This window comes from Delphinus delphis, chromosome 2 (genome assembly GCF_949987515.2).
Source record: "Delphinus delphis chromosome 2, mDelDel1.2, whole genome shotgun sequence".
Taxonomy (NCBI): domain Eukaryota; kingdom Metazoa; phylum Chordata; class Mammalia; order Artiodactyla; family Delphinidae; genus Delphinus; species Delphinus delphis.
In genome coordinates this window covers 5,535,195-5,551,941 of record NC_082684.1, presented here as the reverse complement: position 1 = coordinate 5,551,941, position 16,747 = coordinate 5,535,195, and the positions used below count along the sequence as shown (strand labels likewise).

At 50.2% G+C, this 16,747-nt stretch overlaps 1 protein-coding gene across 5 annotated transcripts in view; it reads left to right on the top strand.

Moving 5' to 3' along the window:
- Positions 1–16,747, top strand: part of EVL (Enah/Vasp-like) — a 165,343-nt gene that overhangs the window by 89,120 nt on the left and 59,476 nt on the right. For 4 of the 5 annotated variants that reach the window (XM_060003933.1, XM_060003935.1, XM_060003931.1 and 1 more), the window contains exon 2: positions 13,066–13,234. In XM_060003933.1, coding sequence (XP_059859916.1) covers positions 13,066–13,234 — 169 coding nt within the window. Of the gene's footprint in view, positions 1–10,078; positions 10,216–13,065; positions 13,235–16,747 lie in introns of those variants that run through there. The other variant, XM_060003934.1, reaches the window with a different exon arrangement.

Sequence of the window (16,747 nt, the reverse complement as noted above, 5' to 3'; positions counted from 1 at the left end):
CCCTGCTCACGCCCGCTGCAGCCTTCACCCCCCGACCTGCGCGAGGGCATGAGGCAGCCACGCCAGACCTGGGCATGAAAATATGAGGAGGGGCCACACGGGGAGGGACAGCGAGGGGAAAGACCCTGAGACGGGAACGGCTCGGTGCGTCCAAAGGTCAGGAAAGGAACGGGGAGGCTGAAGCGACATAAGGGGAGAGTGAAGGGAGGTGGGGCGGAGGGGCAGCCAGGCCTCATCACGCAGAGCCCGGGAGCCCGGAAGGAGTCCGGGCTGTGTCTGTCGTGTCACGAGAAGCCTTTGGAGGGGGTTACGCAAGGGGAAACACATCCGATAGAGCTTCAAGAAAAGTCACTCTGGTCACTGAGTGGATAAGGGTCTGTAGCGCGACAAGAATGGAGGTAGGAAGGCGTCGGGGAGGCTGCTGCAGTCACGCAGGTGACAGGCCACGGTTGGGACCAGTGATGGAGCCAGTGGCATAGCGGGAGAGTGGCCGGATTTGGGAGGTGCTGTGGAGGTCTAGCCTCTGGGACTGCCCGCTGGATCCAGGGTGGTGTGAAGGAGGGAAGTGAATCAAACCCAACTCGGGCGGACTCGGGGAAGGCCGGGTGCAAGCCTGTGTACTGGCTGGGTCGGTGAGGGTTAAGCCGGTGCAGGACGGCTTCCAGGGAGTGTTGGCTGAACGAGGCTGCACGAAGCGGGAACTCAGCGCGCCACGGCAGCGGGAGGACCGCACGCGTCAGTGATGCGTCTGACCCTTCCTGGTGCCGCCGGGTAACTCCAGCCCCTTCCCTCGTCTCCCTCTTGTCCTTACCGTGCTTGCTTGGTTGGTTTTCTAATGCACTTGTCACCTTCTGACATATCACATGACTTTTTAGTTTGTTGTTTGTCATCTGTCTCCACCCCACAAGGATGTAAGTTCAAAAGCAGAGGGTTTTTTGTGTTTTGCTGACTAGGGCGTCCTCAGTGCCTAGAACAGTGCCCAGCAATACACATTTATTAACTTGCTGGAATTAATTAAGTACTTTCGTTACGATACTGGAGATGGCTGGGCCACCGACGCTGCCAGCGGAGCTCCGCAGTGTGGCCTGTTGGAGCAGCGGCCAGGAGAGCAGATGTTCCGTGCGTTCTCAGCTCGTGATGGAGCCAGGGCTCCCTGTGCGACCAGTCGGTAGTCAGCTGCCTGGGCCCAGCAGTCACCACTTATTCCACAGCCCTTCAGAGCTTGAATAAGCAAACGTGGAAGAAGTCCCACGGCCTGGCCACCCCACGGTGCCCCCCAGCCCACACCCTTGCCTCTGCTACAGGGTTTGGAAGACCGTCTCTAAGGGCAGCTGGTGTTTCCTTTGACGTCTTGTCCTCACAGGCGAGTGTGAGTCCCGGAAGCTCACAACCAAACGAGCCCTCAGAGATCATGCTGTGCGTTTGCTGTCCCGGGATGTGTAGCCCAGTCATTTGAAGACGTCTTGAAACTTTGCTGTCTTCTTCTATTCAAAGAATCCAATGTGTCTGCAGTGGAGAAACACTCCCATAACGACTCTAAGTTCTTCTCATGGGAGTGTGTTGTGTTCCCTGGGCTTCCTGAGGCAGGAGATGGTTGAGAGCTAGTCTAGACTTTGACACCTGAACCCTTAAAAGAGAAAAGTAGCAGCAGTACCCTTTTCTGAGTGTTCCATGCCAAGCACTGTGCTAATTACATTGATGTGATTCGACATGTGTTGTACTTGACCCTCATCCTCGGAGGTGTTCGTTGCTGTTCCCATCTCACTGGTAGAACAGGGGTCAGCAAAGGTAGCTTGCTTGCTCCAGGTCACACTGGTATCACTTGGCAGAGTTGGGCTTTGAAGCCAGGTCTCTTGTGTTTTCAAAAGCTAAGCTTAGCTGTAGCCTCTCGAAGGAACTTGCCCAGAATGACCATCAGAGTTAGAATCAAGGCTCCTAATCTCTGTCTTTCTTTGTAGTCTCCGATTTTCCACCGTTAGTACCACCGGAGACGGGAGACCTCCTCAGCCCTCCTGTGGCGCCCACGCTTCTCTCCGTCAGTCATCTGTTCATCCACCACCTCCCCTCCCAGCCTAGAGCTGTTCGTGGACAGGGTCTGCGTCCGCCCCCATGGCCAGGGGATGGCACGCACTCATTCTGATGCGAATCTGAGCCGAACCGCCCCGCCGATAATCAGGGGTGTCAGCCGAGGCGCAGCCGGGTCTCATTCCCAGGCGATTGATTAACTTACCCTCGGGGATGCGTGCACCGCCCCAGTCCTTGGCCCAGCCAGGTCTCTACCTCTGTCCCAAGGCCGTGTTAAAACCTGTTCCACTCCCACAAGTGGTCAGAGGCACAGACTCTGGGGACACAGGCATAGAGTGGAATTTAAATACGTTTGAAGTTGGAGCAGTCCTCGTGTGCACATGGCCTGTCAGGTGGCTCCCCAAGGGAAGGGCTGCGTCGGTGGCCTCGAGAGAAAGTGTGGGAAGGGGTTGAGACAGGATCAGTCTAAGGATGTCAGGCCCTCTCAACAGTTGGTTGGAGTGTTTGTTCCAGATTCCACTAGACTTCACAGAGAAGTGGAGCCAGCTGTCCAGGCATCCGGGACACTGGCATCAGAGCAGAGAAAAGGCAAACAGTCTTTTTTTTTTTTTTTTTTTTGCGGTACGCGGGCCTCTCACTGTTGTGGCCTCTCCCGTTGCGGAGCACAGGCTCCGGATGCGCAGGCTCAGCGGCCATGGCTCACGGGCCCAGCCGCTCCACGGCATGTGGGATCTTCCCGGACCGGGGCACAAACCCGTGTCCCCTGCATCGGCAGGCGGACTCTCAACCACTGCGCCACCAGGGAAGCCGTGGCAAACAGTCTTGACCGCACATGACGTGGCAGTCTGGCTCTCCCAACCAACTTGGGTAGAAGAAAAGATACTTGGGTTTGATACCAAATTTGTTCTTCACTTACCCAAAGCCTTTCTTTAATTCTAACACTCACAAAAATGGAGCTTAGTCACCATTTGAGATTATGCGTGTTATTCTGTGCGGATCTAATTTATTGTTTTCATTACTGTAATGCAGCAGTTCTCAAAATGTGATCAGGAGACCTACTCTTTTAGGGGTCTGTGAGTCAAAACTATATTTGTAATAATACTGAGACATTATTTGCCTTTTTCACTCTCATGAGTGCAAAGTGGAATTTTCCAGAGGCTTACATGACATGTGTTGACATTGTCACGGTGACAGCCAAGGAAGTGTATACTTGTGTTTTTAAAACTTCTTAGTTTTAATTTCAAATATGGTAAATACAGATAGACTTAATCTCCATAAACAGAAGCTTTTTGGCACCCTCAATAATTTTTTAAAATTTATTGAAGTATAGTTGATTTACAGTGTTGTGTTAATTTCTGCTGTACAGCAAAGGGATTCAGTTATACATGTATATACATTCTTTTTCATATTCTTCTCAATTATGGTTTATCACAGGATATTGAATATAGTTCCCTGTGCTGTACACTAGGACCTTGTCGTTTATCCATCCTATACATACTAGTTTGCATCTGCTAATCCCAAACTCCCACTCCATCCTTCCCCCACCCCCACCTCCTTTGGCAACCACAGGTCTGTTCTCTGTGTCTGTGAGTCTGTTTCTGTTTTGTGAATAAGTTCATTTGTGTCATATTTTAGAGTCCACGTGTAAGTGATATCATATGGTATTTGTCTTTCTCTTTCTGACTCATTTCGCTTAGTAGCATAATCTCTAGGTCCATCTATGTTGCTGCAGATGGCACTGTTTCATTCTTTTTTATGGCTGAGTAATATTCCATTGTATATGGATAGGTACCACATCTTCTTTATCCAATCATCTGTTGATGGACATTTAGGTGGCTTCCATGTCTTGGCTATTGTAAATAGTGCTGCTGTGAACATAGGGGTGCGTGTATCTTTTTGAATTATAGTTTTGTCCAGGTATACACCCAGGAGTGGGATTGCAGGATCATATGGTAATTCTATTTTTAGTTTTTTGAGGAACCTCCATACTGTTCTCCATAGTGGCTGCACCAATTTACATTCCCGCCAGCAGTGTAGGAGGGTTCCCTTTTCTCCACACCCTCCCCAGCATTTGTTATTTGTAGACTTTTTAGTGATGGCCGTTCTGACTGGTGTGAGGTGGTACCTCACTGTAGTTTTGATTTGCATTTCTGTACTAATTAGCTGCCATCTCCAGTAGTTTATACGGGCGTACAGGGGTCCTGAGACCAAAACAGTTTGAGAACCACTTCTGTAACATAGTCTGTTATGTGACTGTGCTATGAAGGACATGCACAGAATTGGTAAAAGCCCCTGGTTCAGGGGGGTGGCTCCCACTGGTCGAGAGGAGGGCACTGGGATGCAGGGGCGTCCCAGCTGAACAGCCTTCTGAGATGACATCACATTTCCTGGCCTGAGTGGTGGGATCATGGGAACCTACTTCTCACAGGCGTGAACTGTTTTCAGAATAACATTTTACGTTTAGAACAAAACACCAAAGCTGTAGGCATGAACTGTTTCAGAATAAACATTTTAAGTTGAGATGAAAACACCAAACCTGTTTCAGGCCTGTTTCCATTAAGAGGAAAAAAGGTCACCCTAGAGGGGATTTACTCATTACCAAGAAGGAAGGCACCTTTCCATTGGAGACATCTGGCGTCTGCTCCAGTAGACAGGCTTGCCTCTGCAAGAGAAGGCACCTGAGTGTGCTGCCCCATGTGATGTGGTAGGATACATGCCCACTACCACCTGTGCTGTGTTCTTCCTGTTTACCCTGAATTTAGTCACGAGGAAACAATCCAGGATGGGGACGGCCCCCAACACAATTGGCCTGATCTCTTCACACACACAAAAATCAGTATCAGTGATAAACAGGAAAAAAATAAGCCCTAACATTCTAGCTTAAACGAGAGTAAGCAGACAACACAACTAAATGTAATGAATGAGCGGATCCTAGATCTATAAAAAATCAAAACATTTTGGGGAAACTTGGGTAACTTTTAATATGGGCTCTGTATTGGATCTATTAGTAAATTACTAATTTTCTTAGATGTAATAATGGTGTTTAAGTTATATATCAGAACGTCCTTATTTTAAAGAAATGTAAAAACCTTAGGATTGATGTATCATGATATCTGGAACTGTCAAATGGTTCAGAAAAAAATGACATAAAAAAGAGAAAACTTGCATGTGGCAAAAATGCTTTATTCAGGAGGCAGAGAAGCCCTATCTTGTAGCAGAAAGGGGTCTGCAGTCTAGTCCCGGCCTCCCGCATTTAGCTGTGGGACGTTGGTAAGCTTGCCCCCTTCACTTGGCCTGACTCCTCCATCTAAAGGTTCCTTACGAATGTTTCTGGGCTCTGACAGGGCTCTGTTTCCATCCCTGTTCCTTGGTCCCTGGATTGGGATGCGGTGCCAGTACGCCTGGTGCAGGCTCCCTGGTTCCCCTGGAACGCGTGCGTGTTGAGAAGTAACGGGAGGCCCAGGGTGATGGCCAGGAGCACCAGGCACTCTGCCCGAGACGCACGCACCCCCACCCTGGGCCAGACGCGCCAGGCTCCCCTTCTGCTGCGGGCGCTCTGCACCCCTGGAGTGCCGTGGGCTGCGCGCGCGCCTTCCCTTGATGGCGCAGACCGCGGCTTCTGTTCAACACACGGTCTGCTTTCTAAGGACCAGGCGTGGGGATATATTTGCTTCGTAGTCGGTACTCAGTGAAAGGGGTGTGTTCTTGGTTTATTTGTTAAATTAATGCGGGAAGAGAAAGCAGTGGTGGCCCGATCTCAGGTGGGTCGTGACCCCCTCCCCACCCCAAAGAATCCTCGAAGGCTGAGAAGCAGGATGCCTGGCAGAACTAGGCACACTCAGAAGCAAGCATGTATTCAGAGATAATTACTGAGCAATCCAGCAGGTCCCAGTTATTGGAGCTACAGAGATGAACATCTTTAAAGCAACCACAAAAAACCTGCCTCGTGGGGGAGAGAGAAAATCAGCAGACCTTCAGGACAGTGGCAGTGAATGGACAGGTGTTTCCTGAAGGCAGTGGCACTGAGCTGAGAAAGGTGAGATGCAAACTGTGGATGTAGGAAAGAGAAGTTGTCTTGAACGAGGGACATACTGGCTCAAGTAAACAGCACGTCTGCATGAGGTAAGACTTGAGGTGAAGCCAGTGTGAGGCGCCTTCTGTATCCACGTTGGAGCTGCCCTTACCCCTTATTCTTTTAACCTCCAAGGAGAAAACTAAGGTCGGGGGCTCCTGAGTGTGACCTGGAGAGCCACCCTGGGCGTTCAGGTGGCAGCGCGCAGGCTGTTGGGTCCTGCCTTTGCCGGGAGCCCCAGGGCGGAGGCCTGCCCACTGGGGGCACAGGCTGTGCTGCCGGGGCATCTCCCACGCCGGGTCTCCGAGCCCTGCTTTGCCCACTTACTCTCCTGAGTGCCTGCCCCTGGGAGGGTGATGGCCCACCCCCTGGAGAAGGTGCTGGGTGGCTTTCCTTCATGCCACTTACTGTACCTGCCACTGTTCTGCAGGTCTGTCTGGCCGGGTATCATATGTCTCAGCCTGACGGAAGAGAAAACGAGAGCTAGAGAGGTAGCGGCTGGGAGCAGGGAGTGGTGCCAGCTCATATCAGCTTACATCAGCCAGACTCACATTCACTGGGTGTTTATTGGGCGCTTAATCCTGCGATAGTTATTGTGGAGAGGGAGAGGAAGCTCCCAGTAGGGTAACCACTCACTCTGCTTTGCCTGGGACCATCCTGGTCTTAGCGCTGAGTGTCCTGCCCCACCTCCCGGGAAACGCCTCAGTCCCAGGCAAACCTGGATTCCTGGTCCTGCTGGGGCGACAAGATACGCCTTCAGGACAGAGTGTGATGAGTTGTTCTGTCTGAAGGGAGTGACCGAGCTGGGCATTGGGTTGAGCCCGTGCTGGCGGGGAGGGTGAGGTGTGATCCAGGCGACAGAGTGCGCTCCTAGGCTGACCTTCCAGAGGACCCCGAGAGGGCAGCCTGCACTTTCCCAGAGCCGCGGGTCTGTGTCTGCAGCTGGCCTCCTGGGAGCCTCACTCTCCGTAGGCCCACCCTCAGCACTGCGGTCTCCTGACTCTCAGATCCCAGGCCGCGGTGATCTGATGGTGCTCTGTAACCGAGACTTTTATTCAGCTACTCTCTCTGAGGATTAACGGACTCGGATTGTAGACGGAATGTTCCCACGGGCACGCGGTCATAAATGCACTTATTCACAGTTAGAGAGTCATGTATTCAACAGTTTGTAGTGTCAGCAGCACACAAGGGAGCAGATTTACGAAGGGGAAAGCAATAGAGCCCCTGCCTTCAAGGAGCTCACCTTCTAATGGGGCAGACGGATGCTGATGCAGATGTTGAGAAGCAGGACAGACAGGTAAGAGCTTTGGTGAGAGGCAGAGACGAGCACAGTGCTGCGGGGGCTGGTTCTTCTTACAGGTCCAAGTGCTGTACAGGTTCCAAGCTCAACCCTGGGCTTAGTTTTCCAATGAGCCTCTCTTCGTTGGACCTGTTGTTCTCTGTTCCCTTTTTGGCTTTGCACCTTTTTGCTCTTACTTTACGAAATTACACTCTGTTCTTCAAATTTTTGTAGTAAATGCCTGGAAAAGCCCCGAAAGGTATTTGTAGAGTGGAAAGGATTCCACATTCACTGCGCACAGGGAAGAGCGTGGCCAGGATGGGGTGTCACCGCAAGCCCGAGAGAGGTTCGGAGACCTCATTCCCGGTCACGTAGGGAGCGGTGGGGCGGGAGTCCACCAGCTGGTGGGACATGGAAGCTGCGCTTTTCCAGAAGGAATAGACAGAAGCAGAGGTGGAGACTGACTTCAGGCTACTTTCACTGTGTTTTCCCGTGTATTAGTTTTATCCACAGTGTATCAGTGGTTTCTTATGTCAAGTCCAGGAATATCTGTGAGTTTGTTTCACAGTTATATGCAGAAAGTTTGGGGTGTGTTTGCGCTTTTTCTTTTTAAGTGAGAGATTTCAACAGGGATTCAGTAGTGGTCTCTGACGTATAGCCTAGAGGAGTTAACTGCTGAACCAGTGACAAGACACTGACTGCTGACCCGGGGCTGGGCTTATGGGCAGAGCTCAGCACGAACGCTTGGCTGTCTGAGGGGGGCCCTGAGGTCAGACTAGCCTTGTACAGATGAGGAAACTGAGGCCCAGAGGACGCCATCTTCCTCCTCTACGGTTCTGACAAAAGCGCTGTCCCAGCTTTCTTAGTGTATGTCTCACCTGCCACTGGGAGGGAAGTTACAGACTTGAATATTTTGCTGGGCCCACAAATACCCATACAAAAGCCCAAAATGAGACTGGAATTGGACTGCTAGCTCTGCAAGAGCCTTCTCCTGGGAGAGAAACTGCTTGTACCTGCAGCTCAGAGCAGCCTGTTAGGTCCCAGGGGGCAAAAGTCCATCAGCCTGGCAGTTCAGCACCATGTGGAACAAACCAAACGGCATATTGGACTGATTCCCACTGGTCAGTGGTTGTTTGCTCACGTGAAGGCAGCCTGTCCGAGATGAGCCCTCAGGAGGACCAGCTTTGGCGCAAGTTGTGTAGGGCCAGGGCTGGGGGAGGGGAGGGGTAGCAGTAGTCCTTCTCAGTTTAGTAAAGGGAATCTTGTATGTATGTGTTTGAAAAATAGTTCAGCCATTCTGATATTTGTCTACCAAATTAACTTTCCTCAAAAAACTGATTTAGACAAATGAAGTGTCTGGTGCCTGTGAAATAACACGTGTAGTGTAGAGTTTGCATATTCATCCCCATGGAGGTGTCGAGAAGACAGTGAATATATGGCGCTCAGAGGCACTGTCTAGGCTGGAGAGGAATCAAGAGTTTACTAAAACAAAACACAAGAAAAAATTTTCATAACTAGGTGTGGTGATGGATGTTAACTAGACTTACTGTGGTGATCATTTTGCAGTATATATAAATATGGAATCATTGTGTTACACACCTGAAGCTAATATAATGTTACACGTCAATTATATCTCAGTAAAAATAAAAAGTAATAAAGTGCTGACTCCTGCAAAACAAAACAAAAATCCCGAAGGGATAATAAGACGAATCTTAAGTAAACACGTGTTTTCTTGCACTTAGGGTTTGTTCGTGGTAATAAAATAAGCAGAGATAGACAAGCACTAGTCAAATGGGAACAAAAATAGGGATTTTTGATTAACCACAAGTTCAATTTGAACCTAAACTGCTAAAAAAAAAACAAAAAAAACACAAAAAGGGAGCCTGTGGCTATGATTACAATTTTTAAAAAGTGGTTGATGTTGAAGCACCTAGCAGGGGCAAGCACAGCGGGGGGTCCGTTGCCGTATCATGTCCGTTGAACAGCCCCGAGAGGTGTATGTGGTGCCCCAGGTGGGCTCTGCACGCAGTGCGCTGTCCTTGCCTCGCTGGCTGCGGGCCGCCCCCGCCCGGAATCCCACATCCCCTTCCTGAACCCGCCTGGGGTTGAGAGCTCTTCAGCATTAAACCCACACTGCGGTTTCTGCAGAAAGTCTCCCCTGTTCCCTCAGTCCCTCCAGGCTGAGGAAGGTGTGTAATTATTTGTCTTATTTCCTGAGTAGCTGTGAGCAGAGACTGTCATGTGCATCTCTGCATCACTAAATGTTTTTGGACTCACCGGCATCTGTGCTTGTCAGACGAAGGCAAGAGTATCATACCCAGATCCTGAGAGAACATGTGACAGGTGGTGACTCACTGGGGTGGCACGGCGGCCTGTCGCTGTGTTGTGTGAGTGGTGGATGGCAGAGCCAAGGTGCTCCTTCAGTTGTCCACTAGACTGGCAGAGCTGTCCAGAGCCCCTTTGTGCCTCTGGAGGGCGGGGAGTGGGCTGACCCTCAGGACAAGGACAACTCAAACCGTTTCACAACAAACAGGCTGCTCTGGAGAGCAGAGTTCTCCGTCGCCAGCAGTTCCATTCAGAGGCTCGGCGCGCTCTTCGGGCTGCTTTAGGAGGTGTGCTGTGTTGAGCAGGAGAGGGGCTAGGTCCTCTCCAGAGCTCTCTTCACAGGGAGCAGTCCTCAGGCCCCTGCTGTCTGCCGGGTTCTGGAGATAGTGGAGAATGAGACCCCTGTGTCCCTGCCCTCGGGGAGCCTGCACCGTGCAGGCTGTGTTACTTCGGGTCTTCCAGAAGCAGACACCAAGTCCCCCAGGACGGCTACATTCCAGAGATTTATCAGAAGGTCAGTGAAGGGTGGAGGGAGTGGAGAGGCCCAGAGAGCCTCAGGCCAAGGTGCAGGTCTGGCGTCTGCAGAAGAAGGGGCGAGAAGGACTGAGGAGGAAGCGTCTCAGCCCACAGCACAGTTCTGAGACAATCTGGGCCTGGCTGATGAGGTTTCCCCTGGGGAGGAGCCCTGCGTGGGCCAGCCATCCCTGCCACCACTGAGTCATTGGCAGACAGTAGCCCAGAGAATGTGGCCTCTGTGCAGACGTGGTGGGCATCCAGAGGGCAGCAGCTGGGACCACTGGTCAGCTCTGCTCCAGAACAGGCTCGTTTGAAGGTGATCAGAAGGGCGGCACTCCGCGGCCTTCACACAGGGACTCTACCACACGGTTCCTTCCCGGCTTGCTCCCCCAGAGGCATCTCGAGGGCTTCTGTGTCACGTGCCAGTGAGCGCTACGCCTGGGACTTTGGCTCAGATCCCTCTGACTTGATCGAGTCTGTGCTTTGTTACCTAACACTGTGCCGCGTCTCAGGATCTCTCCCAGCTCCTGAGCCAGCATTCAGAGCACACACCTACTTGCCCACTGTCACCATGAGTGCCTAAGTGCGTGAGTAGCAGTAAGTGACACAGCTTAGCCCGGAACTTGATTAGTAATTAGTTTACATTGGTGTGGGACTCTGACTTGATCTGAACCAAGGTCTAATTCTGTGTACAGTTTACTCTGATTCCTACCTTCGACTTCATGAGGACAGGGCCCCAATGACTCAGCCAGGGGAGCGGCAACTCCTCCTAATATTCTCGTAGAAGATAACATGGTTTCGGGCTCCAGAGCTCAGAGAAGGCAAAGCTTAGTGCTGTGTTTGGTTCTCCTTTTGTTTTTCTTTTTTCTCCCTGCCGGTATGATATGGCTGTCTTCAGGGGAAGCCCATGCCTGCTCGGCTCATCACTGATTTCCCCTTAATTATTTGTTGAATGAATAATGAATTATGAGAAAAAAGATGCAGCACAATTGCACAACAAAACCCACCTAATTCACTCCCAGTACACGTGTCCACAGAGGGAGCCTCGGCACAGGGCGTGGGCGGCTGGCGTCCAGGGCACCCCAGACTCCTGCACCCTCGGGCAGAGCCGAGGGGCCAGCAGAAGGATTGAGGTGGAGCAGCGTAGGCCTGGAGCGGGTCTGAGAGCGCCGGCACGCGAAGTCGTTAGCCGGACAGCCATCAAATGTACGTAGGGATTCGTGTAACGTGAGGTGAGGGGATGTGTACGGACAGGTTTGTGTGTGCACATACCCAGAATCGTTGCTAAGGTGGTGACCATCTGTACGTGTCTCCTCCGCCGTCTTGGAGTCGTAGGGGAGCCGGGTCCCGGGGAAGTTCAGCCCACAAGAGCCCTCAGGCAGGCTGCCTCGGCCAAGCTGAGGTTTCCAGGTCCCTGAGGGCCAGTCTCCTGAAAACCATCGTTTTGTCACCTGGTGACCGCTGGGACTGGGGAGAGAACTTCTCCGAGTATTTGGTTTCCCTGCCCTCTTAGAGGTGGTGAAGGGAACGGACTGTGACTTTCTCCTGACTGCTTGGTCTCCTCATCACGACTATCACAATTACACTTTCACTTCTTTATAACTTGCCGCCGACTTGCTGGGCTTTAACTTTCCGTTTCTAATTCTTCAGCCTCCCTTTCTGCTAACAGCCACTCCTCGCTGCTGTTGGGGTGCCTACCTTTGAAAACCACGTCTTACCTTTTTTTTTTTTTTGCAGTACACGGGCCTCTCACTGCTGTGGCCTCTCCCGTTGCGGAGCACAGGCTCCGGACGCGCAGGCTCAGCGGCCATGGCTCACGGGCCCAGCCGCTCCGCGGCATGTGGCATCTTCCCGGACCGGGGCACGAACCCGTGTCCCCTGCATCGGCAGGCAAACTCTCAACCACTGCGCCACCAGGGAAGCCCGTCTTACCTTTTTAATTGGGGGATTCTAATATACTAGAGACTGAGAAAGTAAATGTTTAAGATTATTAGGCTTATATGTAAATGAAGAGGCCGGTGGGCTCTGGGAGACTTGCCCTGCGTGCTGTGGCAGGAGTTGCAGTGTGCTGACTTCAGTCATGACTACCTTCTCTCTCCGGGTGCTTCTTTTGCTTCTTCCCTCGTTTTCTGTCACATGCTGAACAGGGGAGTTTGCTCGGAAATGTCTCCATTGAAGCAGGGTGGACCATCTATTCATTTTGATTTTCATCACTCTGTTCTTCAGAAGATCACCTAATCATGTTATTGTCTACATAGCATGTGTGAAGCCACACTGTCGTGCTATCATAAACTGAGCGTTTTGTTGGATGTTGTGGAGAATATTATCTGTATCATGTATTCTAGAGTCAGACAGAACAGGTTGGAAATCCCAGATAGAGTCGCTGAGTCCCTATGTGAATTTGTATAAATCTTTCCAAGTCTCTGAGCCACTCTCTTGTCATCTACAAAATGGGGGAAATAAATGGCTGCTTCATAAGTTGCGAAGCTTATGTGCTTTAGTGCATTGTCTTATTCAACACCGTGCCTAGGACATTGTGGACAGTTGGCAAATTATAGCTGTAATTCCTTTCTAATTCAAGCACCTTTTCCCCTGAAAGTGAAGCTGGGAGTCTCTTCCATGCTATCAAAAACTTTGGCATAGAACCTCCTGTCCACTCCCCCTGGTCTTTGGAGAGTCAAAACTTATCACCGCACAGAGCGGCCCTTCCACAGACAGTTGGAAGCTCTGGCAACTAGGAAGTTCCTTTGTGTCAAGCGGCAGTTGGCCTCTGTTTCAGAAAAGGACAAAGCCAGCATCCATCCCTTGTAACTGAGGCTGACGCTTAACGTTTTCTCTTGGTCTGCAGCGAACAGAGTATCTGCCAAGCCCGGGCTTCCGTGATGGTCTACGATGACACCAGTAAGAAGTGGGTACCAATCAAACCTGGCCAGCAGGGATTCAGCCGGATCAACATCTACCACAACACTGCCAGCAACACCTTCAGAGTCGTCGGAGTCAAGCTTCAGGATCAGCAGGTGAGTGCTGGGGCGACAGGCCGTCCCCACACACACCCCTCACACACACACACCTCGCACACACACACACCTCACACACACACACACACACACACACCTCACACACACCAGACACACACACACCCCTCACACACACACACCCCTCACACACACACACCAGACACACACACACCCCTCACACACACACACACCTCACACACACACACCCCTCACACACACACACACCTCACACACACACAGACACACACACACACCTCACACACACACACCCCTCACACACACACACACCTCACACACAACTCACACACACCACACACACACAAAACCTCAGGCACACCTCACTTCACACACCCACACCTCACACACACACCTCACACACCACACACACACACAGACACACACACACACACACACACACACACACACTGGTGGACAATGGTCAGAGAACAACAAGGTCATGATTTAGAGTCAAAGGTCTGGGTTCAGTGTCTGGCTCTGTTCTCATACTCCAAGGTGTAAGATCTTGAGCAAACTATCTTTTCTGAACTTCATTTTTCACAGCTGTCTTACACAGGCAGTAATCCACACCCTGCCTACCTCACTGTGTTATTGTCATATTAGAATATAAATAAAATAATAGATGTGAAACAGCTTTGAAAAATATATTGTACAAATGTGTTAGTATTCTCTGCCTGCATACCCATAAGTAATATAGCTGTGAAGATTTTGGGTCCACCAACCCCCTAAGTCTTACTTTGGGGGGAATATCAAGATGATTTAAAGAATCTGGGATCATTCTCCTCCATAATAGTACATCCTGGAAAAATCAGATGAGGTAGTTTGTGAGTGTACCTGGTAAGTACCTGTGCCAATAAATACAAGGTCAGTCCACCTGTGTCCGCGGTAGTCGTGTACAAATAACTCAGACAGACTGAGCTGATGTGTCGTGGACTGAAATAGAGACATGGAGAAAGGGCTCGTGTGGCTTCACCACAGTGACTCTGTTAGGGCCTCAGGCTCTCCCTCCAGCTCTCTTCTTAGAGATGGACAAGGACATTTTTCAGCAGTGAAATCGACAGATCTGTAGTTCAGCGTTTATGAACACCTCTGCCTTAAATAGGCAGCCCTTGTCAGTCAGCCCTGGGCTGAGTTGAGCAGCAGGTTTGCTGCTATCTTTGCAAGAATCATCGTGTTCTCAAATAGGAAAGAGAACAGAAACTGAGGACTCTGTTTTTAGTGTGTTGCCTATTGAATGGGTTTCTGCTTTTGCCAAAATAGCCCTATTAGATTTCAGATTCTTGTGGCTAAAAGGGACCTCCTCACTTCAGAACCCCTGATCAAAGGTGGTCCTTCTGACCTGGAACTCTGGGTACCTTCAGGGGCATCCCTGTCCCTTGTTGATGAGCCTTACGGATAGGCAGGTTATTCTAAAAACCTTCTAGAAGCTGCTTCCCTGTTCTTCTAGTTCACTGATTCTGGCTCTGCCTTTTAGAGGCACAGCGCACCATACGCTGCAGGCTTTATAACACCTTTAGCCCCAACTCTAGTGACAACCAAAAACATCTCACACATTTCCCTGACAGCCAGGGCAGTTCCACCCTGGTACTCGCCTTTGACGTAAGGCGCATTATCTCAGGCAGTTCCTGAATCATAGTGGGTGTTCCCTAAGTGGCTGCTTTTATTATGACAAGTTTTCCATTCTCTTCATGCCTCTTGGTTGCCCTGCAGGGCACACTAGGAAGATACCATGGTGTGTGGGAACCAACGTGAACCTGGTTCTCGGAAGCCTCAGCTTCCTTCAGAGGAAAGCACGTGTTGGGGCTCGTTTGGGAGGAGACCTTTGCTGCGTTCAGGGAGGGACTGGCAGCCGTCCTCAGTGATCTCCTGGGGAAACTCAGAGAGACTCTGTTGCCTCAAACTTAGAGATCTTCTGGGACCTGATGGAGAAGTTACCAACATAGCCTTCCAGCTGGAATTACACGTTCATCAGACAGGCTCCTGGAACATGGTTGCAACTCTGCCCAGGTGGGTGGGACACATTAGCCAGGAACACAAAAGAGATTCTCAGTAAACCAAGGTATTAGAGAAAGTGTCAGGAAACCTGGTCCATAATAACTTTTATGGACCCAGGAGAAAATATGAATTTTCACAGGTCTGATTTCCAGGCAGTATGGATTACAAGGTCAGACATCTTAAGAGAGACAGAGATTCCTGGTCTTATAACCAGAGGGGGACATCGTACATGCTCAGTGCTCTCTGTGGCTTACAGGGCACTCTTCATGTTTATTATTTCAGTCCCCCAGTAACCCCATGAGGATAATGGTATAAGAATTGTCTCCCCCGTTTTGCTAATAGGTGGACATAAAACCAGGTGATCATTTGTGGGGAAAAGAACTGGTAAGTTATAGTATCATTAGCCAGGGTCTAACCTGAATCTCACATCAAAGGTGAAGAAACCAAAAGATGTTTAGTTGAGAAGGAGTTATGGCCACTAAAAATGTTAGTGACTCTCAGGCTGAATTAATAGAAGTAGAGGCCCAGAAGGAGGGATTTTATAGTCGTGCTCTGCTCTGCACTGGTTGTACTTTCCCGTGAATGTTGGGACCAAATCTGAGTGCCGTAAATGAAATCTGTAAGGAGGAGGGCGTCCAAACTGCTGAGAGGTCTGAAAGCAGCATTACTATGTGGAACAGTTGAGGAAGTAGCAAGAGATATTTACTTGGAGGAGAGAAAAACGGAAAGGGGCATGGCCACAGTTTTCAAATCTCTGAAGAGCTCCTTCTCCATGTGGAGGAGAAATCTTACTTTTTCTGTGAAGCCCTGAGAGCAGAACTAGAAATACTGCGTGGATACTACGATGGAGACGATTGAAACTCCATAAAAGGAAGAGCTTTCTTAGAAGCACACTACGGAAGAGGGGCTGTGTTGCTTTGTGAGCCCACGAGCCAGCAGGCCATTTGGTAAGCATCCTGGGAAGAACGTCCCATCACTGGGTGGACATTTGGATGAGACCCCAGAGGCCTTTGCCAACCTGTAGATCCTGGGAGTTTTAGACCCAGGTGAACATGTGGGTCAGGAAGACCATTCCCCACCATCAGCTTTTTCTGTAAAGGGCTCTTGATTCTTCTTACTCAGAAGCCTCAGAAACCTGTTAGACAGTATTTGGAGTTACAAGGTCTCCTTGAAGAGAACCGGAAAACACTCCCACTCGTTCCTACACTTCCCAAAATAAAACATGTGCAAACATTGTTAATTGTGGGCTCTTACACAAGAAGTGTGACCTTTTAAAATAAGTTTTACTACAATGAGGTACCACCTCACACTGGTCACAATGGCCATCATCAAAAAATCTACAAACAGTAAATGATGGAGAGGGTGTGGAGAAAAGGGAACCCTCCTGCACTATTGGTGGGAATGTAAATTGATACAGCCACTATGGAGAACAGTATGGAGGTTCCTTAAAAAACTAAAAACAGAACTACCATATGACCCAGCAATCCCACTACTGGGCAT